The 22490-nt window shown below is 38.0% G+C and overlaps 2 protein-coding genes across 2 annotated transcripts; both read right to left on the reverse strand.

Annotated features, from left to right (window-relative positions):
• Nucleotides 1-535: 535 nt before the first annotated feature.
• LOC118913669 (interferon omega-2-like) lies at nucleotides 536-3122 on the reverse strand. The gene has a single exon (XM_036887798.2). The coding sequence runs from the start codon at nucleotides 1490-1492 to the stop codon at nucleotides 815-817; it is 678 nt and encodes a 225-aa protein (XP_036743693.2). The 5' UTR covers nucleotides 1493-3122; the 3' UTR covers nucleotides 536-814.
• Nucleotides 3123-8257: 5135 nt separating this feature from the next.
• On the reverse strand, nucleotides 8258-10218 carry LOC118913662 (interferon alpha-4-like). Its single transcript, XM_036887785.2, has one exon. The coding sequence runs from the start codon at nucleotides 9684-9686 to the stop codon at nucleotides 9153-9155; it is 534 nt and encodes a 177-aa protein (XP_036743680.2). The 5' UTR covers nucleotides 9687-10218; the 3' UTR covers nucleotides 8258-9152.
• Between the last annotated feature and the right edge of the window lie 12272 nt (nucleotides 10219-22490).

Consider the following 22490-nt stretch of genomic DNA (forward strand, 5'->3'; position numbering starts at 1 on the left):
GGGGAGCAATTTATATTATTTTGATATGTGGCATTTTGGTGCACAGGGCAAAAGAGGAGCCTGGAGGAGAGGAGGAGGGAGCTGTGGGTGCTTTGCCAATTGGAGGAAAAAAGCGGTTTGCTGACCTTGACTGCTGTGTTGAATATTTTCCTTATCACTTCTTTTTGAATTTTTAACATAATTGAAAATTTTAAAATATTTATGCTCTTTATATGTCTCTTTCTCTGTAAGACAAAGTTTCAGCACAGAAAGTACTGTCTTAAATTTATTTTCCTTGTTTCTTGAAGGCAGTTCCACAATCTGCCACTGTGATACACAACTTATATGTGTGACGTGAACAGAATGAATGAATGAGTAGATAAATGTTATCATCCATTCTTCAATTTGAACTAGAAAACCAGAGTTTGGGTTTGTTTTAAGAACAAACAGATGCAAGAAGTTTTTCTTTGATGAAAATTTAATAAATAAAACAAAATGCACATTTAGTGAAAAAGATGAACATGTTTTCTAAATTTTAATACAATGTACAGGCAAATATTGGTTAAATGAAAATATAGATAAATATAAAATATATTTAAGGTAAAAAAATAAATATAAACAAGCAAACAATAAATAACAAAAGGGCAGCCATCTCTTAAGGACTGATGCCCCAGGAGCTGAATATTTTTAACATATTACTGCTTAATAGTATTGACAAAGTATTAGCTGAGTTAATTCAATTAACGCTGTCATTGAAGTTGAAATAAGAGTCTTTTCAAAGGACCGATGACATATGTGCAAGGGTGATATGGCCTATTCCTTAGTGAGAATCATTTTAAGGAGATCCCAGGTCTCCATCCTTAAGTCCCATCCTTACTTGCACCTTTCTGGATGAAGAGAAGGATCTCATGATTTCCCCTCTGACAATTTCCCAGGCACAGTCACTGTATTTCTTCTCTTTCAGGTAGAGGTGGATTTCCCGGAAGTACCTCTTCACAGCCAGTGCAGGGCCCTCAGTTCCCAGGGCAGATTTCTCCTCTCCCATCGCCTGCACCAAACAGGTGTCCAGGTCTTCCAGCTGCCGATGGAGTCCAGTGCACAGTCGGTCCAGGAGGGTGGTGTTCCAGGCAGCAGAGGAGCGCTCTGTGTGGAAGAGGCTGAAGATCTGCTGGAGCATCTCGTGGAGGACAGAGATGGCCTGGGCCTCCTGGAACTGGCTGCCATCCACCATCTCCTGGGGGAACCTGAAGTCTTTTCTGTCCCTCAGACAGAAGAAAGGGGAGATCCTCCTCATCCGGCCCAGAAGCATGAAGTTTTTCCTGCTAACCAGCACGTGGTCCTGAGGCAGGTCACAGCCCAGAGATCCGCCGGGGCCATAGCTGGACACCACCAGAGCCGTCAGTAGAGGGAGCAGGAGGGCCATGGGGGAAGCGAGGGTGCTGCTGGCCTGCCTCAGCTGGGCGTCTGGGTGAGCCTGGGACCCTAGGTTCTCTGAGGACATTCTGTCAAGCATGGCTTTTAAATAGGGAACACAACAATTTTCATTTTCCAAACATTTCTCTACACTTGTACTTCCTTTTTTTTGTTTTCATTTATGTATTCTCCTTATAGTCTAAGAAGATGTCATCAGTCTAAACTCTTAATTTTGCAATATTAGTTTAATTTTCCCAGGAAACTTCAGATGGGCCAATCCAGATGGATACTTACCAAATGAGGAACATCTTTGCTCTGATTAGAAGGGATGTTGCTCTCCCACTCCAGGAATGAATGTTAGCCCTGATCCTAGTCTCCATCCTTACCCTCCTTATTTTACATAAGAAGGCAGCTCCCTCATCCCTGAGGGTTTCTGTATTTGTTTAGGGATTTACCAGACCACCTTTGGCAATTAAGCTCTTTAGAACCAAGAACTGGGCTTTATTTACTACTTGATTCACAGCAGAAACTGTGATTATCAAGCGAGCTTCTCAGGTATTTCTGTTCCTTCTAGAACACTTTCGTGCAGGACCACATAGTCGTGCTTCACTGGGGCCACAAGGTCAAGACTATAACAGACATTTGTCCTTTCTTCCACAATTTTATTACTGGAGGTCTGTAGTGCTCCTCAGACTGTGCCAATACCTCCAGCAAGAATCCTGTTTCTTTTTTGGTGCATACAGGTGTGACGATTTTAATTTCCAGATAATTTTATTTTCCCAGCACCACCTCACTCACAAGGTAGTTATCACATCTAGTAACACTCTCTCCCCGAGAGTGACAGAGTCCTCTCCTTAAACCCTCCTGGACTCACTCCTTGAGGACAGGCTCACTACCTCTTGAGGACTTTAGACTCTTTGTTGGCAAAACAAATAATCCCCCTGGACCCTTACCCTTGCCCCTGAAACATTTGTGTGAAGGACCCTAGGTCTCAGTGGTGACCTCCTCTTCTCCTGACCCATGTTCCCAGATCTCAAAAGCATCAATGGCCCTCAGATGCTAGTAGCAGAAGTTTGTTTTGTCTAAGTAGGTGAAGGATTCATCCAATTGTAATCATTTCACCATTGGTAAGCAAATTATTTTGCCAAGTACAGATTTTATTACTCAACTTTTTTACTTAATCTATAGAATACTTGTTATGCTGCAAGCTTCTGAGCTGGGTACATGGGATGCAGTAATGATGTCTCTCATAAAAGGCTTGTATTAGAGAAACAAATGATCTTCCATTGTTCACTTGGACAGCAGCTGATTCCATTGGGCTTCTTTGCTCCCCTCTCTCTGTCTCCCTCTGACAATGCAGGGCAGTGAGGCCCAGGCTATTGCATCGGGGAGTAATTGGTCTTCTCTCCTGTACTTGTTTGTGATTTTTCCTTTAGAATTTTGTAACTTCCCTTCACTTAGTGGCTTATTGGGCAAGTTTTGTCTTGCTGCTCCCGCATTGTGCTCTAACTCATGAAGAGGTAAGAACCATAAGGGAAGTAAAAGAAAGGCAAAGGGACTACAATGTTCCTCTGTATAATGTTCAAGATTTCAGGTTTTTTTATTTCTCATTTCAACTTTCCTAGAAAGTAAAATTCAACAGTGAGCACAAAGGAAACAAATGTTCAGTCCAAATGTCATGAAAGTGAAAGAAGGGAAGTGATTTTCTGCTGACAAAATGACATATTCTAAGTTAGCAAGATTCAGTGCAGCAAAACTGGGGACTAGAAGTTAAGGGCGAAGGGGAAGAATGAAGGCCAATACCAATCACACAAAGGCAGGAAAACGGCTGCTTCTGCCAGAAGTGCCAAGAAGACCAACTCCTAGGTCCATGGACTGACTGCCTTCAGCTTTGCGAGACCAGACATCTGATTTTTCTTTCACTTAATCCACATGTGATGAGCTCTGAAGAGAGAAGGAAGAAATCACACTAACCATTCACAAGATACTGGCAACTGGGACCCCAGTTTATAGAACACTAACCATCTCTGGAAGGATAGTAAATATTAGCCTTGCCAAGCATTCTATCTAGTTAATAAATACATTCAGGCAATGAAAAGGCTGTTTTGAGAAACCTAGAATTAAAAGAGACAATTAGATGATTCTAAAAGATTCTGATCCTAATCTGGATAATAGTAATCCACATAGTAATAAATGAATTCTATTGCATGTTAATTATGGACCAGCCACCATTCTAAGTTCTTTTAAGATATTAACCTAATCCTCTCAACAAAAAACTTAAATGCCTATTGTGCAAAACTTAAACGTCTAAGTGCAAGAATATGTAAAGGCTACATGCAGTATGATTCCAACTGTATGACTGGAAATGGCAAAACTATGGAGGCAGTAAAAAGATCAGTGGTTACCAAGAGGTAGGGGGATGACTAATTGGGGTTCAGAGGATTTTTAGGGCAGTGGTACTTCAGTATTGCTACATGTCACTATCCATTTGTCCAAACCCTAGGATATACAAAACCAAGAATGAACCTAAATGTAAACGATGGACTCTAGGTGATAATGATGTGTAAATGCTGGTTCATCAGTTGTGGCAAATGTTCCATCTGGTGGGGGATGGTAACGATGGGGAAGGCTATGGTATGTAGGAGTAAGGATTATGTGGAAATTTTTTATACTTTCTGCTCAATTTTTTTTATGAACCTTAAACTACTCTAACAATAAAGTACATTTTTAAAAATGTAAAATTCTAAAGAAACAGACTTCTTCCAGTATTAGAGTCAGTTGTTTCCAAGAAAGAGACTTTTTTAACACTGGAGAAAAATCTCAAAGGCATAGACTTCTGAAAAGAAGCCAGGTCTCCAGACTTGGTCGCTGTCTTTGCCCATATCAGCCAGTAGGTGGCACTCTTTCCTTTACAAATATTTTAATTGTCCACCAAGATGGATCCTTTCTCTTGTCATTTTGCTGCAGTTAGTGTTACATCACTGCCACAGAGACATTCCCTCATTATAAAAACACTCAGAGGAAGAAAAAATAAAAGGGCCTCTCATATGAGAGTCTCTGAAAAATCTAGAACTTTCACTCAACTTTTGCTTTCATTTGGTGACTTTGTACTTAAGAGGAAACTGACAGCCAGAAACTGTAAGGGAAGAGGAAACAGCTGTGTGAATGGGCTTACAGATTAATGAGTAAATGCCGAGAGCACGCCGGGGATTTCTACAGTGGGGAAGAAGGAAACGACTGTGGGATAGGCGTGAGAGAAAGGGATTCAGGCAACAGGGAGGAAGGCTGAAATGTGCCAGGTATCATAATCAGCAAAGGATACAGTTTATATATGCAGTTTATATATATATATGTGTGTCTCTGTGTGTGTGTGTGTGTGTGTACACACACACATATATATAATTTGTCAAAGATAAAGTTGAAATTATTTTGTTATATTCAAAAATAAAGGTGAACATACTATTTAAACAAAACTATTTTAGCTATTTTAAATACATAGTATGACCTAGATAGTAGATGAATGAATATATGAACACATTAGATCCCTTGGTATATTAATCATAGTTTAACTTCCTCATCTGATAATTCCAAAATCTCTACTATGTCTGAGTCTAGTTCTGGTGTGTGCTTTATCTCTTCAAACTTTTGCTTTTCACCTTTTACTACAACTTGTAAGTTTTTGTTCAAAGCTGGACAGGCTGTACTGGATACAAGGAACTGAGATAAGTGGATCTTTAGGTGAGGTTTTGTGTTTATCTTGCTAGGAGTTGGGCTGTGTTTACTATTGGTGTCAGAAACTAAATGTCCTCTTGTGTTCATTACTTTTTTCTCCTCTCTTGTCTTTGGGTTTCTCTAGAGACTTCTTAAATAAAGCCTGAGACTTGCAATTCTTTTCTGTTGTAATCCCATTATTACACGGGAACCCTATTGATGTGGCCGTAGGTATGGGGGAGGGGAAGTGTTCTATAATCCTATGGTTACATATGTCTTAGTGATCCTATGCTTCTGGGCAGTGGCCTTTACTAGTGCTTCTCAGCTCTTCTACCACCCTAATAGGTGAGACAGGAAAGTTAGAGGGGTTGGGAGTTGGATACTTCCCTTCTCCCAGGTGGCTTAGACTCTGGTAAAAGTAATTTCCCTTGAGGGAAAGCCTTTGTTAAGGAGAAGGGGACACTCAGGATTTCTAAAGGATTACCTTTCCTCTCCCTCTGCCCAGAAAAAGAGATTCTTCTCTGATCTTCAAGTGAGAACATTGTGGGATTCCTGAAGATAAAATTCACACAAGTGTGAGTCTCCACTAACTCTGGACCCCTTTCCAGCTCATCCACACAGAGTCTCAAGCAACTCTTCAGTTATAGTTTTAAGTGTTCCTGCCGATACTAGCTCCAGCTGTGGGCTTCTGCTCCAGGTAAGCTGTGATTCTCTGCGTTCGCCACTCTCTCCAGTTATCAGGGTGGTGGTTTGCCCTGCTACCTCAAATCTTGATGAACCTAAGGAGATGTTTTCCAGTGGTTTTTGCACTTCGTTGTTGTGAGGTCAGGAGTGATGGTTTCAAAGCTGGTTATATGTTGAATAAGAAACCAAAAGTTCCCCCAATATATGAATACATACCCAACATCAGTATAGCTATCTCATAAGCAGTGATGCCCCTAGAGATGATAGTCATTTTAAAACATTTTAACAATTTTGAACAATTTAACTCAATGCATTCTATGACTAAAGGAGAAATAAGTCCTTAAACTAATAACGAAACACATGGGCATGTGACTTGGTGTATTAGGTAGAGAGTCATTTCCAGGTCCCTTCCCTTCTAAATCTTTCTTGCAAATTCAATGATGAAGAGAAGGATCTCATGATTTCCCCTCTGACAATTTCCCAGGCACAGTCACTGTATTTCTTCTCTTTTCAGGCAGAGGTGGATTTCCTGGATGTACCTCTTCACAGCCAGTGCAAGGCCCTCAGTTCCCACCATCCACCATGTCCCAGAGGAGTTATCCTTCAATGGGGAGAACCAAGAGATCTCATCCCAGAAGCATCAGGTCTGCTTGTGAACCAGTCGATAGCTCTGTGAAGCAGGTCGCAGCCCAGATGCTGATGCAGCTAACCACTAGGAGGGTCATCAGAGGGGTGGGCACTGGGGACCTAGGGATGCTGGTAGCTTGGATGAAGTATATGTGAGCCTTGACCCCTAATCTCTCTGAAGTCCTTTCTATACATATCTCTTACAGAACACAGTAATTTAAATTTCTGAATGTTCTTGTCCACTTTTTATCCCATTTCTTTCCTTTATCCTCTAAATAGAAGAGATCAACAATTTAAATTCTTTAATTTTACATATAATTTAATATTACTGTAAGAAACTTCTGATGTTTCAGTATAAGTGGATTCAAATCTTTCAAATGGGGAAAGTCTTTCTGTTAAAGTCATGTAATAAGTGTTCTTGCTAGAACAAAATTTTACCTCAGATCCTGGGCTCTGTTTTTCCCCTATTTATTTTACATGTCAACTAAGCTGTTTTATCCTTCTGGATTGTTCTTCTTGAAAATGGATTTATTAGACCTGTTTGACAAGGAACCTCCTTAGCAGAAAGGTCTGTATGTTGTCCACTATCATATCATTAGCCTAGAGTTCATAGTAATTACTCAAGACATAATTATTAACAAATAATATTCTCAGATATTCCATCATACCTCACATCAGAACCTAATATTGAATAATTAATAACTGTCCCTAGACTTATCAGTACACTTCTACGGCACTTCTCGGTTCATCATTCTGTGTCACAGGGAAAATGTGGGACAGTGAGGCCAGCATATGACACTAGAGAAAACTAGCCTTCTTTTCTTTACTAATTTCAGAATCTTTATCATCTTACGTTCTTTTAAAATATTTGTCTAGGCAATGTTGTCATGCTGCTTCTGAATTATTTTCTATTTCTATGGAGGTTATTACCAAAGGAGGGGAGTAAAAATGAAAACGTAAAGGACCTGTACAGTTATTTTCCATACTTCTTGGTACATCATTTTTCCTTTCTTCCATACAAATTTCTTAGAAAAAAGATCATCATATTTGGATTCACTGAAGCAAAAGGAAAACAAATGCAAATCTGACTGTGATGAAAATGAAACAAGCAAAATGAATCCCCAGGGGAAAAAAATCTCTCATTAAATTCAATCTACTCTAGTATGGTTTCTGCTTGTTAATTTCACCAAACCAGCTCTCACTAAGGTCAGTTCCGTCTGTTTCTCCATTTTGTGGATGGTTTCAATTCACAGAGCAGTTCAGAGTCCATAGTACTCATCAAAATAAAGAAAAATTATCACTGTAAGTAATTAAATATGTCATGATTTAAGATAAAATATTAAACATATTAATGTGATTTGTCTATACATCAAATCCATCCAGAGGCAAAAGTATTTCAAGAAAGGGAACACAATATGCAAAGAAAAAAAAATCCACATTCTAGTCTAGGCCCTACTCTATTTCTTTCCTCCACTTCAGAAGGCCAATTTTTCAAAATTATTTTCTCTATATATTGTCATTAACTTCTCTTATTCACCCTTCCACTATTCCAATATAGTTTCTTATGATTAATTCTACCAAATCTGCTCTCACTAATAGTTGGCCAATGCAATCTATTTTGTCAAGGTGGTGAGCAGTTTCCATTCACATTCTTCATGAACACAATGGGTCTTCTAAGCAGTTTATCTTTTAAATATGGTCTTATAACTTTTCACTCCCATCTTCTTAACATATTATTCTACTAGTTTCCTTTGTGGATTTCACTGTCTTCTAAGTCTGAAGGTCATAGGATCAATTTTATGTCCTTTTTTCATTCTCTACTCTCTTCCTATGGGACCACTTCTGTTTCCACTCTTTTCAGTTAACTGCTTGTAAATTGAACTCAACTATCCAATGGACATTGACATTTGGATGTCTACCCCATACAAAAAATATACAGTGCTTCTGTTTTTATATCCTGATATAGCTTGATCCACCTTCTACTCAGAGAAATCTATTTTTTCTCTTCCTCTAATTATAGCATTACATCAACAGGTATTCATTTCTCATATTAATTAGCATTAACTTAGAAAGTAAAAAGTATTTAATCATATATTAACTGATTATTGGTTTTAGGTCATTTTCCCTACAAAAATCAAAGATAGAAGAAAGCAGGAAATGTATTTCTTATGCTCACCTCTATCTCCTCGGGGTAACATATGACCTGGCTTACAGGTAAACTATTTTTACTTCTAACTTGAATACAATAATGGTAGCTAAATGAATTGTACTATCTATTCTTTAATCAGGTTGCCCATGCAAGACTGGTGTTTCTTTTTTAAAGAATAAACAAATACAAGAAGTTTTCTATAGTAAAAATTTAATGAATAAAATAATAAATTTACTTAATATAAATAGATTTTGTTACATTAACAACAATGTAAAGGTGCACATATTGCATGAACAAAAATAATTAAAATCTTACATATAGTTAAATAAATAAATAAATATTTAAATAGATAAATAAATCAGCATGGTCATTTAAGCCACTAGCACCTACAGAGTTAAACATGATGTTACTTAAAAGTTCTCAAAACATTTGACAAATTGATTTGAGTCGTGTCACGATTACAGCAGAAATAAGCGTCTTTGTCAGGGCAGAATGCAGCGAAGTGGGGTATTATTAGTCAGTGAGAACCATTTCCATGTTGAGCCAGGTCTCCTCCTTTACTCCTCAATCTTTCTTGCAAGTTCGTTGATCAAGGGAAGGATCTCATGATTTCTGCTCTGACAACCTCCCAGGCACAAGGGCTGTATTTCTTCTCTTGCAGGTAGAGAGTGATTCTTTCGAAGTATCTCCTCACAGCCAGGATGGAGTCGTCCTCATCCGTCCGCGGAGCCTCTTGCGCCCCCACCTCGGGCATCACACAGGCTCTCAGGTCACTCAGCTGCTGATAAAGTCCATTGCAGAATCTGTGTAGGAGGGTCTTATCCCAAGCAGCAGAGGCGCTCTCCGTGCTGAAGAGGCGGAAGGTCTGCTGGATCATCTCGTGGACGACAGAGATGGCTTGAGCCTTCTGCAGCTGGTTGCCATCAAACACCTCCTGGGGGAATCCGAACTCCTTCCTGTCCCGCAGGCAGGACAAAAGGGAGATTCTCCTCATCTGTTCCAGGAGTGCCAAGGCCCTCCTGTTACCCAGGCTGTGGGTCTCAGGCAGGCCACACGCCAGGGAGCAGATGGAGTTGCAGCTGAGCACCAGCAGGGCCAGCGGGAAGGTAAAGGGCAGGGCCATGGGGATCTTGCAGATGCTGCTGGCCTGGCTGAGGGGGGCGACTGTGAGCTGGGCTCTAGGTTCTCTGCGGACCTTCCTTGGTGTGTGTCTTAAATAGGGAACATGCTAAATTTTCAATTTCTGAATGTTTCCCTTGCTTTCTACTTCTGTTTTCGCTTTTCATTTTGCATTCTCCAAATGGGTTAGAGCGGCATTTCTCAACCTTTTATTTATTTTTTCATTATTGTCTCGCTTTCCCCTTCCTCCAGAGACTTTTTAGGTCTTTTTTTTAATTGAACCCCCCATAAAATTTTGATGACACAGTTTTACTCTATATCTAGGTACTCTCTGTACATCTGTAATTTATATGAAGAAAATGAAAGTGGAAAGTGTAATCTCTTTATCCAATACAGGGTTAAGAATGACAAAGAAATTTAAGCTGAAAAAAATTATTTAAAAGCTAAAAGCAAAAAAGCTGACAATTGAAAATTTAAATTTTCTTAACATGTATTTTTAGATACTTAACTTTTAATTTTGCTTTGTATCAGGAAATAACTTCCCCAGCTGCTACTCATCCAGATATTGTTATTTTTTTTCCACAATTGACATAATTATTGATGTGTTGAATAACTTTAGTAGAATTAAAAAATAAAACAAAGTATTTGCATTTAACTCTCAAAGCCCACCTCACACTCACAGCACTGAGGCTCAAACATAAGCAGCATCCGGAGAGCCAATGGCATTATATGAGTAACCAAAGACCACCTCTTACCATATGATTTTGAGATCAAGTGAGACATCTATTTACCACATGTTTCATAGCACTGATCTTGCATACATTGTGTGTGTGTATCTTCCAGGAACTCAGTGTCAATGCCTTTATATGATATATAAGAAAACCCAATGAGAAAAATGAATACTAAGAAGTAAAATTTTGTTGCATTTTGAACTTTGGAGCATCACAAACCATTGCAATATCTAATATTTTTTTCACACCCCCAAGAACTAATATTCCCACCCTTAGTAGTGATATCATCCCCAATGAAAATAGATGAGTTAGAAAACATCATCAATTTGAATCTTTCTTTGTAGTTTTGTACTAAATTTAAAATTTCTCAAAAGGACAGGAGGCTTAAAGATGGCGGCATGAGAGGTGAAACAGAAACCTCCTCCCAAAACCACATATAATATGAAAATATAGCAAATACAACTAATTCTGAAAGAGCGATAGGCAAGAAAGCTGTGGCAGACTGCCTACACCTGGGGAACAGAGCAGATCTCATGGAAAAGGGTAAAGTACCAAAGCCATGATCTGGAGAGACCCAAGCCCTTCCTTACCCCAGCTCACTGGCAGGAGAAAGAGAAACGGAGCAGAGTAGGGGTGGAGGCCTAGGACTACTGAACACACAGCCCTGGAGCTCTGCTCTAGGAGCATGAACCTACATTACATGGTGCTGTGGAGATTAGTGGGGTTGGAAAGCTAACACAGGCAGAATACGTGAAGAGAATGAGATTCCAGCCACTTGTGGAGAACAGGTACCCACAACTGGCCGCTCTGGGACAAAAGGTGGGCACTCGGAGGGACTTCCTAAAAGCAAGAGGGCTGCTAAAGGGACAAGGATTGCACAGACCTTGTTGCTCAGGAGAAAGCACAAGTAGAAAAAATTGTCTCAGTGCACTCATCCCAGCAGATTGGGAACTTTCAGGAGCTTCAGGCGCTCCATACGCTGCAGGCAACGCAGTAACAAGGACCTAAACCCAATATGCATCCTGCTACTCCTTCTTCCTGGCTGGCACTGGCTCTCAAACTGGCTTCTCCAACCATTGCACCAGACCAGCCAGAGGGCAGCCCTGGCTACAGCAGCTACAAGTACATAGCACAGAGGCTCCTCCCTGTACATTCGGCCCACTGGCCCTGGCAGTAGAGATAGGCACTGTAGCTGGGAAGCAGGAAAGAGCTCTTTCTTTCCAGAAGGCACCAGCACTGCTCACCTGCAACCCCCGACATTGCTCCAAAGGCTCCAGTGGGTAGAGTTTCTGGGCATTACAGGGCGCCACCTACAAATATGAAAAATCAAAGGAACCTGGTTCAAACCAAAATCCCACAAACACCAGAAAGAGGGACAAGTCAAACTGAACTCACCAATCTTCCTAAAAGACATTTGAAAATAAAAATCATAAACATGCTCACGGAGCTAGAGAAAAATATACAAAACTTCAGGGAGGAATTCAAGAATGAGATAAAAAACTTTGGAAAATACAGTATTCAAAGTGAAACATACAATAGAGGGATTTAAAAGAAGATTAGATGAAGTAGAGGAGATGGTCAATGAAACAGAAATTAGAGAAGAGGAATACAAAGAAACTGAGGCACAGAGAGAAAAAAGGAATGCTAGGAATGAAAGAATATTGAGAGAACTGGGTGACCAATCCAAATGGAACAATATTTGTATTATACAGGTACCAGAAGAAGAAGAAGAGAGAAAAAAGGACAGAAAGTGCCTTTGAGGAGGTAATTGCTGAAAACTACCCCAATCTATGGAAGGAGATAGCCTCTCAGGCCATGGAGGTGCACAGATCTCCCAAAATAAAGGACCCAAGGAAGACAACACCAAGACATATATTAATTAAAATAGCCAAGATCAAGGATAAGGGCAGACTATTAAAAACAGCCAGAGAAAGAAAAAAGATCACAAAGGAAAACCCATCAGGCTATAATCAGACTTCTCAACAGAAACCTTACAGGCCCGAAGGGAGTGGCTTGACATATTTAATGCAATGAAACAGAAGAATACTCTACCCAGCAAGATTATCATTTAAATTTGAAGGAGGGATTAAACAATTTCTAGATAAGCAAAACCTGAGAGAATTTACCTCCCACAAATCATCTCTACAGTGTACTTTGGAAGGACTGCTATAGATGGAAGTGTTCCTAAGGCTAATAGCTGTCACCAGAGAAAATAAAACCACAGTAAAGAAATTAGACCAATTAATTACTAGGCAAACGCGAAACTAAATCAACTGTCCCAAAATCAGTCAAGTGATAGACAAAGAGTACCTAATATATAAATAACAGAGGAGGAAGAAAAAGGAAGAAAATAAAGAACCTTTAATTGTGTTTGCAATAGCATACTAAGTGAGTTAAGTTAGGTCATTAGATATTAATGAAGTTACCCTTGAACCTTTGGAAGACACGAATCCAAAGCCTGCAATGGCAATAAGTACATACCTATCGATAATCACCCTAAATGTAAATGGTCTGAATGCATCAATCAAAAGACATAGAATCACTGAATGGATAAAAAATCAAGACCCGTCTATATGCTGCCTATAGGAGACTCACTTCAAACCCAAAGACATACACAGATTAAAAGCAAAGGGATAGAAAATGATACACAACTAATAGGGAGAAAAAGCAGGAGTTGCAGTGCTTGTATCAGACAAAATAGACTTCAAAACAAAGAAAGTCACAAGAGACAAGGACATTACATAACGATAAAGGGGTCAGTCCAACAAGAGGATATAACCATTATAAATATCTATGTAGCCAACACAGGAATACCTCATACATGAAACAAATACTCACAGAATTGAAGGGGGAGATAGAATGCAATGCATTCATTTTAGGAGCCTTCAACACACCACTCACTCCAAAGGACAGGTCAACCAGACAGAAAATAAGTAAGGGCACAGAGGCACTGAACAACACATTAGAACAGATGGACTTAACAAGACATCTACAGAACATTCCACCCAAAAGCAGCAAGATATACACTCTTCTGAAGTGCACATGGACATTTTCAAGCATACATCATAAACTAGGCCACAAAAAAAGCCTCAGTAAATTCAGAAAGATTGAAACTGTACCAACCAGCCTCTTAGACCACAAAGGTATGAAACTAGAAATAAATTATGTAAAGAAAACAAGCCCACAAACACATGGAGGCTTAACAACATTCTCCTAAATAAACAATGGATCAATGACCAAATAAAAACAGAGATCAAGCAATATATGGAGACAAATGACAATAACTCAACACAGCAAAATCTGTGGGACTCAGCAAAGGCCAGCTGAGAGGGAAGTATATTGCAACACAGGCCTACCTCAGGAAAGAAGAACAATCCCATATGAATAGTCTAAACTCACAATTAATGAAACTAGAAAAAGAATAACAAATGTGGCCCTAAGTCAGTAGAAGGCAGAGGAACATAATAAAGATTAGAGCAAAAATAAATAAAATCGAGAAGAATAAAACAAAGAAAGAATCAAAGAAAAGCAGGAGCTGGTGCTTTGAGAAAATTAACAAAATAGATAAATCCCAAGCCAGACTTATCAAGAAGAAAAGAGAGTCTACACACATAAACAGAATCAGAAGTGATGAAGGAAAAATCACTACAGACACCACAGAAATACAAAGAATTATGAGAGAATACTATGAAAAATTATATGCTAACAAACTGGATAACCTAGAAGAAATGGACAACTTTCTAGAAAAATACAACCTTCCAAGACTGACACAAGAAGAAACATAAAATCTTAACAGACCAATTACTAGCAACGAAATTGAATTGGTAATCGAAAACTACCTAAGAACAAAACACCAGGACCAGATGGTTTCACCACTGAATTTTATCAGACATTTAGTGAAGACCTAATACCCATCCTCCTTAAAGGTTTCCAAAAAGTAGAAGAGGAGGGAATACATACGCATTCTATGAGGCCAGCACCACTCTAATACCAAAAGCAAAGACACCACAAAAAAAGAAAATTACAAATCAATATCCCTGATGAACATAGATGCAAAAATACTCAACAAAATATTAGCAAACCGAATTCAAAAATACATCAAAAAGATCATCCATCATGATCAAGTGGGATTCATCGCAGGGATGCAAGGATGGTAAAACATTAGAAAATCCATCAATATCATTCACTACATCAACAAAAAGAAGGACAAAAACCACATGATCATCTCCATAGATGCTGAAAAAGCACTCAACAAAATTCAACATCCATTCATGATAAAAACTCTCAACAAAATGGGTGTAGAGGGAAAGGACCTCAACATTATAAAGACCATATAAGACAAACCCACAGCCAACATCATACTTAACAGTGAGAAGCTGAAAGCTTTTCCTTTAAGATTGGAACAAGACAAGGATACCCACTCTCCCCACTTTTATTCAACATAGTACTGGCGGTTCTAGCCAAGGCAGTCAGACAACACAAAGAAATAAAAGGCATCCAGATTGGTTAGGAAGAAGTTAAACTGGCTTGTTTGCAGATGACATGACATTGTATATCAAAAAAATCCTAAAGAATCCACCCCAAAACTACCAGAACTAATAGCTGAATTCAGCAAAGTTACAGAATACAAAATTAATACACAGAAATCTGTTGTATTCCTACACAGTAATAATGAATTAGCAGAAAGAGAAATCGAGCAAACAATACCATTCACAATTGCATCAAAAAGAATTAAATACTAGGAATAAACCTAATGAAGGAAGTGAAAGACCTATAACCTGAAAACTACAAGACACTTGAGAGAAATTAAAGAAGACAACAATAAATGGAAATACCTCCTGGGCTCATGTATACGAAGATTTAATATTGTCAAAATGGCCATCCTGCCTAAAGAAATCTACAGATTCAATGCAATCCCTATCAAAATACCAACAGCATACTTCAACAAACCAGAGCAAATAGTTCTAAAATTTATATGGAACTACAGAAGACTGCAAATAGCCAAAGCAATCCTGAGAAGGAAGAATAAAGCTGGGGGGATTACGCTCCCTGACTTCAAGCTCTACTACAAAGCCACAGTAATCAAGACAGTTTGGTACTGGCATAAGAACCCATAGTTCAATGTAACAGACTAGAGAGCCGAGATATAAACCCAAGCATATATGGTCAATTAATATACAATAAAGGAGCCATGGATTTACAATGGGGAAATGACAGCCTCTTCAACAACTGGTGTTGCAAAACTGGACAGCTATGTGTAAGAGAAACTGGATTATTGTGTAACTCCATACCCAAAAGTAAACTCAAAATGGATCAAAGACCTGAATGTAAGTCATGAAACCATAAAACTCTTAGAAGAAAACATAGGCAAAAATCTCTTGAATATAAACATGAGCAACTTTTTCCTGAATGCATCTCCTTGGACAAGGGAAACAAAAGCAAAAATGAACACATGGGACTACATCAAACTAAAAAGCTTCTGTACAGCAAAGGACACCATCAATAGAATAAAAAGGCATCCTACAGTATGGGAGAATATATTTGTAAATGACATATCCAACAAGGGGTTAACAGCCAAAATATATAAAGAACTCACACGCCTCAACACCCAAAAAGCAAATAACACGATTAAAAAATGGGCAGAGGATATGAACAGACACTTCTCCAAAGAAGACATTCAGATGGCCAACATGCACATGAAAAGATGCTCCATATCACTAATCATTAGGGAAATGCAAATTAAAACCACAATGAGATATCACGTCACACCAGTTAGAATAGCTAACATTGAAAAGACTAGGAACAACAAATGCTGGTGAGGATGCAGAGAAAGGGGAACCCTGCAACACTGCTGGTGGGAATGTAAACCAGTTCACCCATTGTGGAAAGCAATATGGAGGTTCCTCAAAAAGCTAAAAATAGAAATACCATTTGACCCGGGAATTCCACTCCTAGGAATTGACCTGAAGGAAACAAGATGTCAGATTCAAAAAGACATATGCACCCCTATGGTTATTGCAGGACTATTTACAATAGCCAAGAAATGGAAACAACTTGAGTGTCCGTCACTAGATGAATGGATAAAGAAGATGTGGTACATATACAGAAAGGAATACTATTCATCCATAAGAAGAAAACAAATCCTACCATCTGCAAGAACATGGATGGAGCTAGAGGTATTATGCTCAGTGAAATAAGCCAGGCAGAGAAAGACAAGTACCAAATGATTTCACTCTTCTGTGGAATGTAAAAATGAAGAAGAACTGAAGGAACAAAACAGCAGCAGAGTCACAGACTCCAAGAAGGGACTAGTGATTACCAAAGGGGAGGTGTCGGGGAGGGTGGTGGGGAAGGAGGAAGAAGGGGATTGAGGGGTATTATGATTGGTACATATGGTGTGGTGAGGGTCATGGGGAAGACAGTGTAGCATAGAGAAGACAAGTAGTGACTCTGTGGCATCTTACTACACTCATGTACAGTGACTTCAATGGAGTATGGGGGGACACAATAACATAGGTGAATGTAGTAACCACAATGTTTTTCATGCGAAACCTTCATAAGAGTATATATCCATGATACCTAATAATAAAATAAAAAAACAAAGAAAATACCACAAACATGACTAGGAAGGCTTAGAAAAAAATAAAACATAAAAAATAAATAAAATTTTCCAAAAGTTTTTCAGAGGTTCCAATCCAAGTTTATTCTTTTCAAACAAAAGGAAAACACCTAAATTCAAAACTGCATAAATATTATTATCCTATGAAGAATTAACTTTCAGCTCCAATCCTGAAATCTGTTTTAGTCTTTTTATTTCATATAGGAAGGTAGGCTGCCTCAGCCCTTTAGGTTCCTACTCCTTAAGTGGTAGGTGCAATGGTCTGAATGTCTGTGTTCCCCCCAGATTCAAATCTTGAAATCTAATACCTGATGTGATGGCATTATTAGCTGGGGCCTTTGGGAGGTACTTAGGTTATGAGGGCCCATTAAACTGCCTTTATAAAAAAAACCTTCATGGAAACCCCTAGCCCCTTCCAGTTTGTGAGGACACAACAAGAAGTCTGTGACCCCAAAGTGGGCTCTCACCTAACCATGCTGGAACTACAATCTGGGACTTTCAGCCTCCAGAATTGTAAGCGATCTATTTCTGTTATTTATGAGCTACCCAGTCTGTTCTATTTTGTTATAGCTGCCAGAACTGGACTAAGTAAGTATGAGACCATGTTTAGCAAATCAGTTTGTTAGTAACTGGACTCTGTCTTATTCACTGTGTTATCCTTGAAACCAGACCCAGTGTAATCACTCAATAAGTAATCTTCGCTGAGGCAGTTTCTCAGATTTTCTTATCCTACTGGAAGCTATTCATGAATGACCAAGCTATTTTGCTTTATCATGCCTGTATTTGCTAGGATTATGATAAACAGTGGCTAATATTTCCACTCTACCCTTAACTGATGTCAATAATGCCTACTGAGTTTATTGCTATAACTACTAGGATTCTATTTCTTTTAAGGTGCTTTAAGCTTTAGGGATTTAAGGGGCTTTTTTAAACTTTAAGGTGCTTTAAGCATATAGCTTTAGGGATTTAAACTGCAAAGGCAGCACAAGTTTCAGTCTTTGCCTAGCACTAATTTAAACTTACAAGTATGGCCTCGTATATAATTTGCCCTCTATTTTGTCAAAATAAAAAAACAACTAACCTGGTGCCATATGCAGAGCACATATCTCAACTGATATTTTTCCTCTTTCACATAGCTCACAGCAACAAATTTACCACATTGCTTTTTGGTGGATCTTTACTGAATTGGGAATTACCTACCTTCATCCTGAGATTCTTTGGAGACCACAAAAAAGAATGATGAATGATCATTTGCATGCTGTTAACTCCATCCATTTCCAAGGGATACTGGATTCCATTTCAGTTTTATTTCCAAATTTGGCATGTAATAATTAGAGCATTACTTCAGATTGAAAAACAAGAGTTTGGATTCTTAGTCATTGGTCTGCTGTTTTTACAACTGATACCACAGAAATACAGAGGATCATAAGAGACTACTAAGAACAATTATACATCAACAAATTGAATGACCTAGAAGAAATGAATAAATTCATAGAAACACACAACCAAGACTGAATCACAAAGAAAAAATCTGAACAGATCCGTAACAAGCAACAAGACTGAATCAATAATCAAAAATCTCCCAACAAATAAAAGTCCAGGAATAAATGACTTTACTGGAGAATTCTATCAAATATTTAACAAATGAACACCAATCTTTCTCAAACTCTTCCAAAATTTAAAGAAGAGAGAATACTTCCAAGCATTTTGTGAGGTAAGCATTACCATGTTATCAAAACTAAACCAAAATACTATAAAAAAGAAAACTATAGGCCAATATCCCTGATGACTACTGATGCAAAATCCACAAGAAAATACTAGCAAACCTAATTCAACAGCAGATTAAAAGGATGCTACAATGTGACCAAGGGGGATTTATTCCTGGAATGCAAAGATGGTTCAACAAACAAACATCAACCAATGTAATACATCACACTGACATAATAAAAGGAAAAAAAACACACATATGATCATCTTGATGCAGATCATTTGACAAATTTCAAGTTTTATGACAAAAAAAATAAAGAAAAATAGAAATATAAGGAAATTGCCTCAACATAATAAAGAACAGATATGAAAAAACCCATAGCTAACATTATACTCAATGGTGAAAAACTGAAATATTTTCCTTTAAGATCAGGAACAGAGTGAGGATGCCACTCACAACTTCTTTCAACATGGTACCTGAGTCCTAGCCAGAATACTTAAGCAAGAAAAAGAAATTAAAAGGCACACAAATTGGGAAAGAAGTAAACTTACCTCTGTTCCCAGATGCATGATCTTGATAACCCTATTAAAAAAAACTTAAAGATTACACACATACAATTAGAAAAAATGAATTCAGCAAAGTTGTAGGAGATAACACACAAAAATCAGTCGTGTTTCTGTACAGTAATAAATAATCCAAAAAAGGAATTAAGATAAGCCCATTTACAATAGCATCAGAAGGAAACAGATAGTTAGGAATAAACTTAACCAAGGAGACAAAAGACTTATACACTGAAAACTATCAAACATGGTGGAAAAAAATTAAAGAGGCAAATGGAATGACATCCTGTATTCCTGGGTTAAATTCATTTTTTTAAGATGGATCTTGCCTCAAATGGCAATTACCTACTCTATCCTGCAATTCTTTGGGGACTCCTCACACAAACTTGAAAATGGTCATTTGTTTCCTGCTATCTCCATATAATTCCATGGGGTAGCAGGCCTCCAATTCAGTTTGATTTCCCAAAGGTGGTGTGCTAAAATTAGAGCAGCACTACTTCATGTCTGTGTTCCCCCCAGATTCATATCAAGGATTTGGATTATAAGTCTTTTGCCTATTTTTGTCTTTTTCTCACTCTTATACACAAACATACACTCTCTTCTAGCTACCACAGATGTAGCTTTTAATGATCTGACCTTATTAAAGACATCCCCATTAAGTCTGTTAAGGTATCTGTGGGCAGAGAAATCACCTTACCCAACCTTGTTTCCTAGGCATCTTGCCCATTCCCTGTTATTTCAGGAGCTTGATCATTATGCATGAAGAGAATAATCATATAAAAGGAGAAAATATAATACACATGTACTACATAGCTATGCTTGGTTCTTAAGAACTCTTAGACAAAGGTCTAAAGATACTTTGTAAATTCTTCATGTTTCTACAATCAAAGCTATAATTGAATATTGTGTGAGGTATTTAAAACAAAAAGTTTTGTTGCAGGGATATTTTCTGTAAGTTTCTTTTTTCGGTATTTAGCATGTCATGGTAAGACTCATTGGCCTGAAAACTGAAGAAACTAAACAACAGCAGACTCACAGACTCCAAGAAGGGACTAGCAGTTACCAAAGGGGAGGAAGTGGGGAGGGAGGGTACGGAGGGCGGGGGAAAGAATTAAGGCGCATTATGATTAGCACACATGAGGTAGGGAGGTCATGGTGGGGGTGGGCAGTATGGCACAGAGAGGACAAGTGCTGACTCTATGGTGTCTTGCTAAGCAGATGGACAGTGACTGCAATGTGGTGTGGGGGAGGGCTTGATGGTGTGGGTGAATATAGTGGCCACAATGTTGCTCATGTGAAACCTTTATAAGATTGTATATCAAAGATAGCTTAATAAAAGAAGAAAATAAAGAATCATCGGCTCATGGGCCTGCTCATAAATGGAATACTCATTCTTTTATTTCACTGACCCTCAAGTACAGTATGGACCTATCTGGTCATACTTTCCTTAACTCACTCAGGTAATAAGGCAACAATTTGAACTCTACAATGTGTTCTGAGACTTCATCTCCACACTTTGGCCATTTTCTAACTCAGGAAATCAACTTAATTTCCTATCCCTTTGGGAATCAAGTTGAATTCTTTCAAAGAGTCAATGATGCTGTGAATTCTAAAGAGTGATATACATTGAATCTTCCCATTTAAACTGTGGAATCAGACTTTGGGTCAGTTTCTGTTTTTAATAATGTGTGCTGCAAACACATTGGTTACTTTTCCCCCCTAAAATTAGTACAGTGTAAAACTGAAGAGGTCTTATTCACTGAACTTGTCTCCTCTTCTTAGTTACCTGAGTAGAGTCTATTTCCCAACTTCTTTGCACTTAGGCATCCCATGAGAATAAATTCAGGCCAACTAAATGTTGGTAGAAGTGATACTGCCTTATGTAGTTCTAGCCCTGGAAAATGTCCCGTATGATCCACCATATTAAATCTTGTTTAGTTTGTATTGGTGAAAATTTAGGGTAGATGTTTAAATACATGGAAAAAAATATGACGGCATATATTTGAAACATGGACGAAAATAAAATAACCTGTGAAAATCAAGATGAAACTAAAGTAAAAAATTGTAAGGAAATATGATGCTTACTTTTTTAGTAACAACTATCATTTAATAAATGCTTTAACTGTGCATGTCCTATGTCAAACACTTTATAACACTCCCTCCTTATAATTCTGATATGGGCACAATTATTAACACCCATCCCAACCCCACAGACAAATGGGGAAAACTTAAACTGAGAGATTAACTCACCCCAAGGTCTTTCAGTTGTTAATAGGCTGAGCTGGGTATAGGATACTGGTTTTACTTCTCGATGGGATGTTTCTGTAGTTTTGAATGAAATGTTCTGTAGGAGCATGCTTTGTCTTTATAATCAGAACAAGACAATTTTAACTACAAACCAGAAGAATCAACATGATTGTGTTTGCTGTGCAGGTAGATGCTACTGTTGGCAAGTAGGATGGATTTGTCTGGGTAAAATGGAATCTGTGTTAATACATGTATTACAAATACAAAAATATGTATTTATTAGGAAAAAAGCACCCATTATTTTCTGCTCATTTTAGAAAACCTGGAGAAAAAGTTGTAATAGCAGTTTGTGTCTTTGGAAGTTGGATTAGTTTCCTTTTATTATCTAGATTTAAAGGTCTGGCATATTCGAAAACTGACAAATGCTCATATCAAAAATATTTGACAACTTTGCTTCTGTACTGTCTATCCAGTATTAACAGAAATCACCTTTGACATATAGAATCAATAACTTACCTTTTGTTCATTTATTTTTCTGCTATGTTCTGTAATAACATTTTTATAATCAAGAAATCTAACATTACTTTTTGAACATTGAAAAACTACAAAAAAAATGGTAACAGAATGCTTTTGTGCTAGCAGTCCTTTTTATCCTCTTTTAAGTATTTTTTCAGTCTAAATTTTCTGCAAAATACTATTAACTTATGAATTAAATTGCTTCATTTAAATGTCAATCATTTCAAAGCTACATAAAATTTCCATAATCTGTAAGGAAGGAATTCCAGATTTAATTAGTATTAGTATAGTATGTCAGCTATTTTGATTGCTGAGAGAGCTGTCAACTGCAAAAAAATTATAAAGTAAAAGGATGTGAGGTGGGGTGTGTAAGTCTGGAGGCATGAGATAATAGATGGAGCAGTTAGCTTACCTGGTTAAGCAATGT

Source organism: Manis pentadactyla, chromosome 3 (genome assembly GCF_030020395.1).
Source record: "Manis pentadactyla isolate mManPen7 chromosome 3, mManPen7.hap1, whole genome shotgun sequence".
Lineage (NCBI taxonomy): Eukaryota > Metazoa > Chordata > Mammalia > Pholidota > Manidae > Manis > Manis pentadactyla.